General features: G+C 43.9%; 1 protein-coding gene across 1 annotated transcript in view; it reads right to left on the bottom strand.

Annotated features, from left to right (window-relative positions):
• Window positions 1-5,943: 5,943 nt before the first annotated feature.
• The window catches only part of FAM227A (family with sequence similarity 227 member A), an 81,212-nt gene continuing 74,316 nt past the window's right edge, over window positions 5,944-12,839 (bottom strand). The window contains exons 16-17 of the mRNA XM_046013197.1: window positions 12,543-12,674; window positions 5,944-5,993 (exon numbers count right to left, since the gene is read on the bottom strand). Coding sequence (XP_045869153.1) covers window positions 12,596-12,674 — 79 coding nt within the window. The 3' untranslated portion in view covers window positions 5,944-5,993; window positions 12,543-12,595. The remainder of the gene's footprint in view (window positions 5,994-12,542; window positions 12,675-12,839) is intronic.

The following is a 12,839-nucleotide window of genomic DNA, read 5'->3' as shown; positions in this document are numbered from 1 at the left end:
GATGAAGACAAGTCTCTGCCCTTCAAGAGCCATGAGTCTAGTAAGGGAGATAGACACTGAAACATAATCACACACAGGGCAAGGTAAGAGGGATTATATGTGCATTTAGGTAACAGGTAGGTGTCTCACTGCACGATCTTCCCAGAGGAGGTGACCCTTTATTTGGGGCTGCGAGAACGAGGGAGGATTTGCCAGCTGGGCAGGGTGGGAAAGGCAGAGGCAACACAGAGGCTTACTTAGGGAAATGCAAGTGGTTCTGCTGGGGTGGAAAAGTGCTAGGGAGAAAAGTAGCTCTCAAAAGTGCAGGTCAGGGGGTGCCTGGGTGGCTCAGTGGGTTAAAGCCTCTGCCTTCGGCTCAGATCATGATCCCAGGGTCCTGGGATGGAGCCCCGAGTAGAGTCGGGCTCTCTGCTCAGCAGGGAGTCTGCTTCCCTTCCTCTCTCTCTGCCTGCCTCTCTGCCTAACTGTGATCTCTGTCTGTCAAATAAATAAATAAAATCTTAAAAAAAAAAAAGTGCAGGACGGAAGCTAAAGGTAACATCTGATGACAGCCAACACTTAGAGCACGTTCTCCTTTCCACAGATTAGTGCAACCCCTCATCACAAAGACACCAGGAGATAGGAACTATCATTACCCCTATTTACAGACGGGGGAACCGAGGGACCAGAAGGTAAAACAACTTGCTTGAGGCTCATGGTCTGGCTCCAGCATTGATGCTCTTAACCAACATACTAAATCAGTATATGGCAGACCCTGTGTATTCATAGGTGTTTTATTTTCTGTTTATAGAAGTACGGTTTCAGCACACATAGGAGTGGCCACCAAGCCAGGCTTACATAGTACAGATCAGCCAGTCCTGGGATAGAGGCCCGAATCAGGCTCTCTGCTCAGCAGGGAGCCTGCTTCCCCCTCTCTCTCTCTGCCTGCCTCTCTGCCTACTTGTGATCTCTGTCAAATAAATCTATTTTTTTAAAAAAGGCCTCTTGAAAATGGGGAAAACTGCACCTCACTCACAGAGTGAGAAGACAATAATATAGTGAGAATACAATAATATAGTGAGAATAATATATATAGTGAGAATAATATAGTGAGAAGACAATAAAATAATGTGGAAATATGCTTAAAAGTGTTTAGTTCAGGGGTGCCTTGCTGGCTCAGTTGGTGGAGTGAGTGACTCTTGATCTTGGGCTTGTGAGTTCGAGTCCCACGTTGGACATAGAGATTACTTAAAAATAAAGTCTTTTTTAAAAAAGTGTTTAGTTCAGGGTGCCTGGGTGCCTCAGTTGGGGAAGTGTCTGCCTTCGGCTCAGGTCACGATCCGGGAATCCCAGAATCGAGTCCCGCATTGGGCTCCCTGCTTCTCCCACTGACCTCTCTCCTCTCACACACTCTCTCTCTCATTTGCTCTCTATCTCTCTGACTCTCTCTCAAATAAATAGAATCTTTTTAAAAAAGCATTTAGTTCAGAGTAAAAACCTTGAATTGTTTTATTCTGCATAATTTCTAATATATACAAAGGTGAAATAATGTAATATTTTCAGCACCCAGCTTCGACAATTTTCAACACATGGCCAACCTTATTTCACTTATATCTCCACCCACTTACTCCCCCTATTATTTTGAAGCAAATTCCATACATCACATAATTTCTTCTGTGAAAATTTCAGTGTGTCTCTCTAAAAGATAAGGACTCTTCTTAAAAACATAACAATAATGCCAATAGTACACTTAAAAATTAACCTTTACGGGGCGCCTGGATGGCTCAGTGGGTTGCGGCCTCTGCCTTCGGCTCGGGTCATGGTTCCAGCGTCCTGGGATGGAACCCCATGTCGGGCTCTCTGCTCAGCAGGGAGCCTGCTTCGTCCTCTCTCCCTCTGCCTGCCTCTCTGCCTACTTGCGATCTCTGTCAAATAAATAAAATCTTTTTAAAAATTAATAACTTTTAATATCAAATATACAGGCAGCATTCAAATATTCAATTGTTTCGTCAATGCCATCTATTTTTTTAAGGTTTGTTTCAACTGGGATCAAAAAATGTCTACATGTAGCAACAGACTGATGCCTTTGACCCTCTTTTGAAAAATCTATAGATTTCCTTCTTTCTTCCTTGTGACTTGTTTAAAAAAAAAAAGGAGTCATTTTTAAAAAGATTTTATTTGAGAGAGAGAGAGAGAGAGAACAAGCAGGGGGAGAGACAGAGAGGGAGGGAGAAGCAGGCTCCTTGCTAAGTAGGGAGTCTGACTCAACTCAGGGCTCAATCCCAGGACTCTGGGATCACGACCTGACCCAAAGGTAGACGCTTAACTGACTGATACACCCAGGCACCCCCAAAATGGAATCATGTTTTTAAAATGGATTTTTCCAGAGCCTGGATTTTGCTGATTGCATCCTGGGGTGATATGCTCCTCTGTCCCCTGTATTTCCTGTTACAGTAGTTGGATGTAGACTCTAGATCAGATCCAAGTTTGGTTATTCGGTAACAATTATCTTATAGATGGTCTACTATTAGGAGGCATTTAGTGGCTTTTTATCTTTTGGGGATGTTAGCAGCTGTTGATGATCAAGCTAGATTGATTAAGTCATTGGGGGTCACAAAATAGTAATATTTTAATTCTGTTCCTTTTTAATTTATTAAGTGGAATACTTCTAAAAGAGGAACTTCCCCTCATCTACTATTTGGTTACCTGATAGTAAGGTTTGTATGGAAATGGCATGATAAAAGCTGACTTTTGCCAGATTTCAGAATAATGAATTGGTTCCCTAGTATCTTCAATGGCAACCAATCAATCTTTTAAAGCAATAGTATGAATATCTAAGTGAAAATGTTTTTTGGGATTTTTTTAAAATTAAAGATTTCATTTATTTGACAGAGATCGATCACAAGTAGGCAGAGAGGCAGGCAGAGGTGGGGGGGGGAGCAGGCTCCCTGCTGAGCAGAGAGCCCAATGCGGGGCTTGATCCCAGGACTCTGAGATCATGACCTGAGCCAAAGGCAGATCTTAACCCACTGAGCCACCCAGGTGCCCCTGAAAATGTTTTTGATGTACTTCAATTCCTGGCAATTATTATTACAATGCTTAAATTGTTTAAACCTCTTTTTTTTTTTTTTTTTTCAGTAAGCACCACACCCAATGTGGGGCTTGAACTCATGACCCTGAGATCAAGAGTCGCATACTCTACCGACTGAGCCGGCAGGCACCCCTAAATTATCCCATCTTTAGCCAATGAGATCCCAAGTTGGCTCATGACTTTCTCGGACAGGACTCTTATCTTTAGTAGCTTTTCTGTTGTCTAGTATAGCAAGAGGTTGCGTGTTCATCTCATGATTTCCCTGCCCTAGGCCAGGAACCAGACATTTCTTCAAGGATCCCTGAATCCTTTTAGTGCAAATCGTGTTTCAAGTCCACGGTCTGGGGCATTGCTACTATGGTCTTTATTTCTAGGTCAGTTCAATGGATAGTGTTAGGAAATAGGTATTTTGTTCTGTTTTAAATAGATTGAGGTATAAGTGACATACGAGAGAGGATATATTTAAAATTGTCTATTCCTGAGAACCTTTCACCACAACAAGGAGAGTGAACATATCCATCACCCCAAAACCTTCTTCAGGCTTCTTTATAAACCCTTCCATTCTCTCCTCCCCTCCCCTCTCTAGACATCCCTCCTCTCGGTTACTCAGGCAACTGTTTTTAAACATAAAATACATCCTTAGGGGGCGCCTGGGTGGCTCAGTGGTTTAAGCCTCTGCCTTCAGCTCAGGTCATGATCTCAGGGTCCTGGGATCCAGCCCCGCGTCGGGCTCTCTGCTCAGCAGGGAGCCTGCTTCCCCCTCTCTCTCTGCCTGCCTCTCTGCCTACTTGTGATCTCTCTCTCTGTCAAATAAATAAATAAATATTAAAAAAAAATACATCCTTAGTTCATCATCAGTTCAAAATCAGGACAGTAGAATTTTACCTTCATCTCTTCTACTCTAATGTGCTGAGGATGCTGGTCTCAGCAACACTGGGAATGACAGAATGGGAGTATTACACAATTACTCGTTTGTTTTATCCATTACAGTAAATGCTTCTTAAATGTTAGTTCCCTGCAACACTCTGTCTACCCCCTTCCCCTTATAAAGGGCAAAGTATCCTTCACTATAATTTTCCCTTCTAATATTTACAAAGAACAGAGACAGGTCTTTTCATCTGGAATTTCCTGAGAGGCCTATGGTTAGGAGTCCTCAGTAATTTCTGGAAGGGGTCTGTGCAGAGCTCTTGGCCCCAAGCTGTGCAAAGGACTGTCCCGAAAGACAATCTGGGTCCAGAAAACCAGGACACCTTCTGGGTGGGGGCTAGTAGAAACAGATAGGTTGACAGGAGATTACATCCATTATGGTAACTGCTACGATGATGGAGGGGCATGAAAGGCTGTGGGAGCGCACAGGAGGGGGTCCCTGTGCCAACTTTGTTGGTGGTGTATCAGGGAAGGCTTCCTGAAGGAGTGTGGGGTCCTGAAGGTGGAGCGGGAATGAGTGATATTGGGACTTCATAGTGAAGAGGGATAAGGGATTTTCAGGTACAGAAGCAGAGGAAAGGCCCAGCAATAGGAGAGAGTATGGCTCCCTAGAGAAACTGTAAACAAAGTGCTAACGGCAATTTGAGTGGGAAGGGAAGGCGTGAGAAACCTCTGGTTATCTTATGTGGAGACTTACACATGGCAAGGGCTCCATATGTCCTGGTTTCAGGAGAAGTGTATATTAACAGCAATGACAACAACAATAGCGGGTAGCAACGGCCAAGTGAAATACCCCGGTGCTGAGAACTTTGCATAAATTATCTCATTTAATGATCACAACACTATTGCTAGGCAGACATTCCCTTTCTGCATTCAAGTAAACAAGTTCAGAAAAGGTCAAGTTACACAGCTACTAGGCCTAATGTCATACATCTATTTGAGGCAGGGTAGGGACTCTAAGCCCTGAATTTTCTGGGGCCAAAGCGTGAACTCCTTTATCGCCCTTTCCCCATCCCTTTACCGGGACTATTCAAGTGAATATACGTTATTTGTGGGAGACACTGGAGATCCCAAGAATGTACTTATTTTTGTCTTGGTTCAGGCAAATAGCCATCTGCTTCTTTTCTTCCAACTTGGCATTGCCAGGCAGACTACTATAACACAGACCAGGTTACCTCCTAGAGTCCTAAGGTCCAAGTGATGAAAGCCACACCCGTCAGCCCAGCTCCTTCCACATACTCACCCCTGCACCTCTGAGTCTCGGGGAAGTCACTTTCCATTTGGATTTTCCTGGATTCCACACAGATTTCTAGCAAAGCTTAATGTATTTATTGGCTTCTACATCCTTCCCCCTCTCTTCCAGGCCGTGTGCACCTTAAGGTCAAGTACTGTGTCTTTATTCACCTCTGTACCCTCTGGGACTGCTGCAGGCATGGTAGAAAATAGACATCTAGAGGGTTTGCACAACCCCTCCAAATCCCGGTGTCCTCCCAGGAGAGACGAAGGTGACAATTCTCACTTTGTGGGGAGCCACTAGGAGGGTTAGCCCAGATCATGTATAAGCCAGACTTACCAGAGTACTCAGCATATCATAAGTACTCAGTAACTGTCTCCTATGATTACTATTACTGTGTTATATAATAATATTAAATCTTCCATAGTATTACCACGAATAAGTGAGTGAAAGAATTAGTAAGTGAATGCATGAAGGAATGAGGTGACTTAACTTCAATTTAAATCCTGACTTTGTCCAAGGGTAGAAGTGAACTTTAATACTCTTTGTCCCATGGACTGGAAACAACTACATGTGTTGTGGTATTATTGTTTTGTTTGTTTTGTTGTTTTTGCTTTCGATGAGACCCAACAACATGGGCAGGCTTCAGCCAATAGTTGTCCCCATTCTTGGACAAGGGTTCATCCAGGAGAGCTAGAAGGTGAGGGGTTAAGGAAGCTGGATTCATTTTTCTGCATTGGTTTTCACTTCTTGGTGTCCTCCCTGTAGATGAATCATAAAAACATAAAGAGAAAAAGTTTAAAGGCCTGTGTGATGAAGAGAATGGAAGTGAGTCCGCAGGGTTACATAAACAGCCTAAAATCAATCACCCAGAGTGAAACTAGTCAGAAGACTGAGAAATGAAGGTGAAGTGGACAGACTACGTAATGTGTCCGAATGTAGTGTGGAGCAAATTTGTATAACCAAGGGAAATTTGGAGATAAATTGTGATACGTACATGACAAAAGAAAAAGTCAAGAAAACAGGCAGATTAAAAAGAGAGAGAGAGAGACTTAGTTCCAGGGATAACAGAAGGTTCTTTAGGAAAACAAAAATCACCACATTACTCTCCATGCTCATGTCAATTGTGTTGATGGTATAACAACGCTGATTAGTGATCCTCACCAAACCACCACAGAAACCAACTGAGAGGATGAGACAGGAGGTACGTGCATACGAGAGAGAACCCAGTCGTTCCCTTCCCTGTTGAGAACTCAATCCACACTGCCCAACAGTGAAAAATCAAGGAGCCAGAGCACCATGGTATTTCAACAGGAACAGGAAAACAAACACCAAAACAATCAGTGAAGAAAGTGGAAAATGTGTCGCCAGGGAATGGAAAGCAGGTCCAGGGGAGTGCAATCTTTTGTAACAAGCTTTGTCGAACTATTAACTAACTAATTTAATAAGCACCTACATTATGCTTTTCATAGTTAATCAGTTAATTTTTTAATTTTAATTTTTATTTATTTTTTAAAGACTTTATACTTATTTTTGACAGAGAGAGAGAGCGATCACAAATAGGCAGAGAGAGAGGAAGAAGCAGGCTCCCTGCTGAGCAGAGAGCCCAATGAGGGGCTCCATCCCGGGACCCTGAGATCATGACCTGAGCTGAAATCAAGAGACAGATGGCCAACCAACTGAGCCACCCAGGTGCCCATCAGTCAGTTAGTTTAATGAGCACCTTATATATTACTTTCCATCAGGCACTGTTCGCAATGCTTTACAAATGTTAACCAATTAAATTCTTATGCTGTATATACCAATATCATCCCCATTTTACAAATGAAGAAACTTGAGACACAGAGAAGTTAAGTAAGGCTCAAGGTCACAGAGCTAGTCAGTCACAGGTCAAGGAACTGGGATTGGCACCCAGGTGATCTGACCCCAAAGCTGCCTCTCTATTTAATTTTTTTTTTTAAAGATTTTATTTATTTGACAGAGAGAGATCACAAGTAGGCAGAGAGGCAGGCAGAGAGAGAGAGGGAAGCAGGCTCCTCGCTGAGCAGAGAGCCCGATGCGGGACTCGATCCCAGGACCCTGAGATCATGACCTGAGCTGAAGGCAGCAGCTTAACCCACTGAGCCACCCAGGTGCCCCTCTATTTAATTTTTAAAGGATGAATATGGGGGCACCTGGGTGGCTCAGTGGGTTGAGTCACTGCCTTCGGCTTGGGTCATGATCTCAGGGTCCTGGGATGGAGCTCTCTGCTCAGCGGGGAGCCTGCTTTCTCTTCTCTCTCTCTCTGCCTGCCTCTCTGCCTACTTGTGATCTCTGTCAAATAAATGAGTAAAATCTTTAAAAAAAAAAAAAGGATGAATTTGAATTATTTTAATTCAAATATAAGCCAAAGAAATTTAAATCAGTGTGATCTTTTTTTTAAAAGATTTTTAATTTTTATTTATTATTATTTTTTTTATTTGATAGAGAGAAATCACAACTAGGCAGAGAGGCAGGCAGAGAGAGAGGAGGAAGCAGGCTCCCCACAGAACAGAGAGCCCGATGCGGGGCTCGATCCCAGGATCCTGGGATCATGACCTGAGCTTAAGGCAGAGGCCTCAACCCACTGAGCCACCCAGGCACTCCTAAAGATTTTTTTTTAATTTATTTGACAGACAGAGATCACAAGTAGGCAGAGAGGCAGGCAGAGAGAGATAGGAGGAAGCAGGCTCCCTGCTGAGCAGAGAGCCTGATGTGGGGGCTCGAACCCAGGACCCTGGGATAACGACCCGAGCTGAAGGCAGAGGCTTTAACCCCATGAGCCACACAGGCGCCCCCAGTGTGATCTTTTAAGAGGATTTATTCCAACTTCATGGGTATAGAGAGGCAAAGTTCTAAAATGTGATCAATTTTTTGTATAAGCAATGAACGAAGCAGAATGCATTAGCTAATCATTAATGCCTTTACCAAAAATTCACTGAATCCTTACTATGAGCAAGCCATAGGAACAGGTACAAAAGATTCAATGCTGAATTAGACAAGGCCCGTGAACTTGGGACACTTCTAGTACAGAGAGCAAGATAGACAAGTCCATCACTAAAGTAGGTCATATTCAGGTGAGCAAACTTAGAAAAGCACAGAACACAAAGTAGGAAGTCACTAGGGCAGTTTGGGGAGACTTCCTGGAGGTGGTGATGCCCATGCTGGGTTTTCAGGGTCAGGTAGGAGTTGGCCAGATGAAAAAGTGGCTAAGGGATATTTAAGGAAGAGGACAGAGCAATGAACACTTATTAAAGTGAAATGAATTAGTGGCATTCTTCTTCCATTCTGAAATATTAGAAGGTCAGAAACAATAGTATGTACAAGCCCCTCTTAACCTGAGAGATTCCACAGCCCAAACCAGTGGGGCTGAAAACCACACGGCTATATGCCAGTATCAGTGGATGTTTCTCTAATCAAAGGAAAAAAAATAAACTGATAAAACTTGTCTTCATATTAAGTTTACTTCTTAACACTTCTCTTAGAAATAGGCTGTAGGGCAGGCCCTAGAGTCTGGCTGCGGGTTTCAAATCCTGGCTCTTCCGTCTACCAAAGGCGAGAGCTTGGGCAGTAATCACTAAACCTCTCTGGCCTCAGTTGTAAAATGAGGACAACACCACCCCAGAATTTATAGGAGTGTTGTGGGGATTAAAGCATACACACACCATGCTTAGAACAGAGTAATATCGGGGTGCCTGGGTGGCTCAGTGGATTAAGCCGCTGCCTTCAGCTCAGGTCATGATCTCAAGGTCCTGGGATCGAGTCCCGTATCGGGCTCTCTGCTCAGCAGCAAGCCTGTTTCCCTCTCTCTCTCTCTGCCTGCCTCTCTGTCTACTTGTGATCTCTCTCTGTCAAATAAATAAATAAAATCTTTAAAAAAAAAAAAAGAACAGAGTAATATCTAGCTGGCATAACTCTGTGGGGTGCCCTTGCTCAAAGTGATAAAACGAATGAATAAGTAAAAGTTAAAATTAAGAAAAAAAATTAACCTAAAAAAAAGAAGAAAATTAACCTGTAAAAAGTTATGATTTCTTAACATATTATATGTTACTTTAAGATAGCAAAGTTTACAGATATACTGAAGATCTATATTTTATGCTACTCAATAATCCTTTATTTGGGTGGCAGAATTTAAAGCAGTGATATTTTGATGGGTTTCTGCAAAGAGTACTATGACTTTTGGCTGTCCTGCCCCCAACACATGGGAGAATCAAGGCTCTGAGCTCAGGAAAATGGCCTGCCTACCTCTTCCTCCACCCTAGAGCAGTAATCCTATAAAACAATGGCTAGATGCTTTCTCCAAATTGGGTCTGCCCCAAACCTCCCAGTCCAGAATGGTCCAAAGTACAGATGACCCATAAGGAACCTGGGCCTTGACTCAAGCAAGCCTCAGCTGGCTCCTTTGAAAAATAGGAAAAATAAAATTTACCTAGACTTGAATGGGACAATGGAACATGCCTAGCACAGGACCAAGACAACTTCCCTCAATTTTCCTTGGTATTTGTAATTGGAGGAACAGGTCTGCTCTTCCTCAGGCTCTGAAAATTCTGGGGTGGCCACCTTAGTGATTTCTGAAACAAGTGTCTGGGGAGACATTTTTGGATCCTGTGTGTGCCCTCTCTTAATGTGAAATCATAGGGACGCCTGGGTGGCTCAGTCAGTTAAGCATCTGCCTTTCGCTCAGGTCATGATCCTGGAGTCCTGGAATCAAGCCCCACATCAGGCTCCCTGCTCAGCAAGAAGTCTATTTCTCCCTCTGCCCCTCCCCCTGTTTGTGCTCCCTTGCTCGCTCTCTCTCAAATAAATAAATAAAATCTTTTTTTTTTTTTTTTTAATGTGAGAATAGGGGCACCCTAGTGGCTAGGTTGGTTGGGTGACTGCCTTCAGCTCAGGTCATGATCCTAGAGTCCCAGGATTGAGTCCCGAATCAGGCTTCCTGCTTGGTGGGGAGTCTGCTTCTCCCTCTGGCCCTCCTTCTTCTCATGCTCTCTCTCTCACCCTCTCTCATTCTCGCTCTCAAATAAATAAATAAAATCTTTTTTTAAAAATGTGAGAAGCTTGGAGCTTGGAGGCTCTCCCTTGCAAGTAAGAATTTGTGTTTTCAGGAGCTTCACCATTTCAGTGCCCAGGGGTGGTTAATTAGGGTAAGGACTGCCCTAAGAGGTAAGAACTCAGTTGGTCCAGGGCCCAAAAAGCCTGGGAGTCCTTCTGGGCTGGGGTAGACCAGTGGTCTCAAACAGGCATGTTCAAAGATGTCATGGATGAGGGAAGATAGGAAGCTTTATGAAACAATGATACAACTATTAGTAACTGTCAGGTTCTACGGCAGGTTCTCCACATGTAACCACCATCCACATCTTTTAGGGCCAACGAAACAGGCCTAGAGAACAAAGGTACTTGACCTGAGGTCGCAGAAGGAGCAGAGCAAAGACTCAAAACCCAGATCTTTTTACAGTAAAGTCTACTCTACTTGTAGAGCCTACTGGTTCATCTGCCATCAGGACTTTTAAAACCCAAATATTTTTAAAATCCACAACTCCCCAAGACTTAGAAAATAAAGTGTTTCATGGATACCTCTTCCTGACTTGTTCGGAGATCTCTGTGTTCACCTCTCCTGGAACCCCCTTCACACCCTTTCTTGATCCCCCGCCATGTTAATTCCTGCCTCTGAGCCTTTGCCTTTGCCGATCTGTCCACCACAGGCTCATGCCAGCCTCTTGCCTCATCCTCCTCCTTCGGCCTGGCAAACCCCTTCTTCTTCTTTTTTTTTTTTTAAGATTTATTTATTTATTTATTTGGTAGAGAAAGAGAGACACAGAGAGAACACAAGCAGGGGGAGCCAGAGAGGGAGAAGCAGGCTCCCCGCGGAGCAGAGAGCCCAATGTGGGGCCCGATCCCAGGATGCTGGGATCATGACCTGAGCCGAAGGCAGAGGCTTAACCCACTGAGCCAACCAGGCACCCCTGCCAAACCCCTTCTTATCTTTTCCAGACTCAGTTCAAGGAACACCACTTCTGTAAAGTGTTTCTGGGGGCGCCCATCTGGCTCAGTCAGAAGTGCGACACTGGATGTCAGGGTTGTGAGTTTGAGCCCTATGTTGGGTTGCAGAGATTACTCAATTAAAAAAAAAAAATCTTAAAAAAGAAGTGTTTCTGCGTGGCTCCTGGGGTCCCTTCTGTCTAAAAGCACCTCTGGAAATTAGGGTGTTCATTGGTTGATCCATTTGCCTTCTCTTTACCAGAGTGTGAGCTTCTCGAAAATAGGGACTGTATGTTAACAACTGTTTTTTTTTTTTTTTAAGATTTTATTTATTTATTTGACAGACAGAGATCACAAGCAGGCAGAGAGGCAGGCAGAGAGAGAGAGGGGGAAACAGGCTCCCTGCTGAGCAGAGAGCCTTTCGCGGGGCTCAATCCCAGGACCCTGGGATCATGACCCGAGCTGAAGGCAGAGGCTTAACCCACTGAACCAACCAGTCGCCCCAACAACTGTTTTTTACCCAGTGTCTATTTCAGGGAACTTCTGAAACCTCTTATTTTCTTCTTATTTTATTTTATTTAGAGAGAGCAGGGGGAGGGGCAGAGGGAGAGGGAGAGAATCTCAAGCAGATTCCACACTGAGCACACAGCCTGACACAGGGCTTCGTCTTACAACCCTAAGATCATGACCTGAGCTGAAATCAAGAGTTGGACGCTTAACTGACTGAGCCACCCAGGCGTCCCTGAAACCTTTTCTTTCTTTTTTTTTAAATTCATTTTATTTGTCAGAGAGAGAGAGAGTACAAACAGGGGGAGCAGCAGGCAGAAGGAGAAGCAGACTCCCTGCCGAGCAGGGAGTCCTGAAGAGGGACTTGATCCCAGGACTCTGGGATCGTGGCCCAAGCCAAAGGCAGACGCCTAACTGACTGAGCCACCTAGGCGTCTCCCTGAAACCTTTTCTAACCTGGGCTTGCTGCTGTGTAAAATGCAGTGGGTCATGTCTGCCTCATACGGCAGTTATGAAGGTCAAAATGAGGTGATGTCTGTCATGCGTTGAGCTTACTTGTTTAGTTAACAACTAAAGCCATTATTATATTATAGTTTAATGCTGTTAGTTGTAATATTTAAAATAAATTAGTGGGTAAAAGAGTAAGGGCATGAATAAATGCAGTGACCCAAGCAAAAACTCCGCACTCCCGCTTTTCACTCAGCCTCGGAACAACTATGATGGAATATTTCCCTGTCCTGGGAATAGCTCTTTCTGTTTCTCAGTCTTTGGCCACAGTTTCCTTTTTCTCCTGCTGTTTTATCCTACCTGGTAGAATTATCAGGGCTCCTGAGGGAGCTTCCCAGTCCCAGGGGAGAGAATCAGTCAAGGTCTGATAATGACAAGGGAGAGCAGTCCAGCTTCTCTCTTACTTCTCTTTTCCTCTCCTCCTTTTCCTTCCTGTGGGGGAAATTAAAAAAAAACAACACACAGTTAACAAAAATTGGCTCAAAAATTCAGTGTGATTTCTTCAAAGGTGTCACTGGAATCTTGATAGATATTGACAGGAGACGTTTACAAAGGGACCAATAACGGCGACAGCAAATAACCAGACCAGAATGCCGA

This window comes from Meles meles, chromosome 7 (genome assembly GCF_922984935.1).
Source record: "Meles meles chromosome 7, mMelMel3.1 paternal haplotype, whole genome shotgun sequence".
Taxonomy (NCBI): domain Eukaryota; kingdom Metazoa; phylum Chordata; class Mammalia; order Carnivora; family Mustelidae; genus Meles; species Meles meles.
Note: the sequence above shows the minus strand (reverse complement) of the source record. Positions and strands in the feature narration are given on the sequence as shown.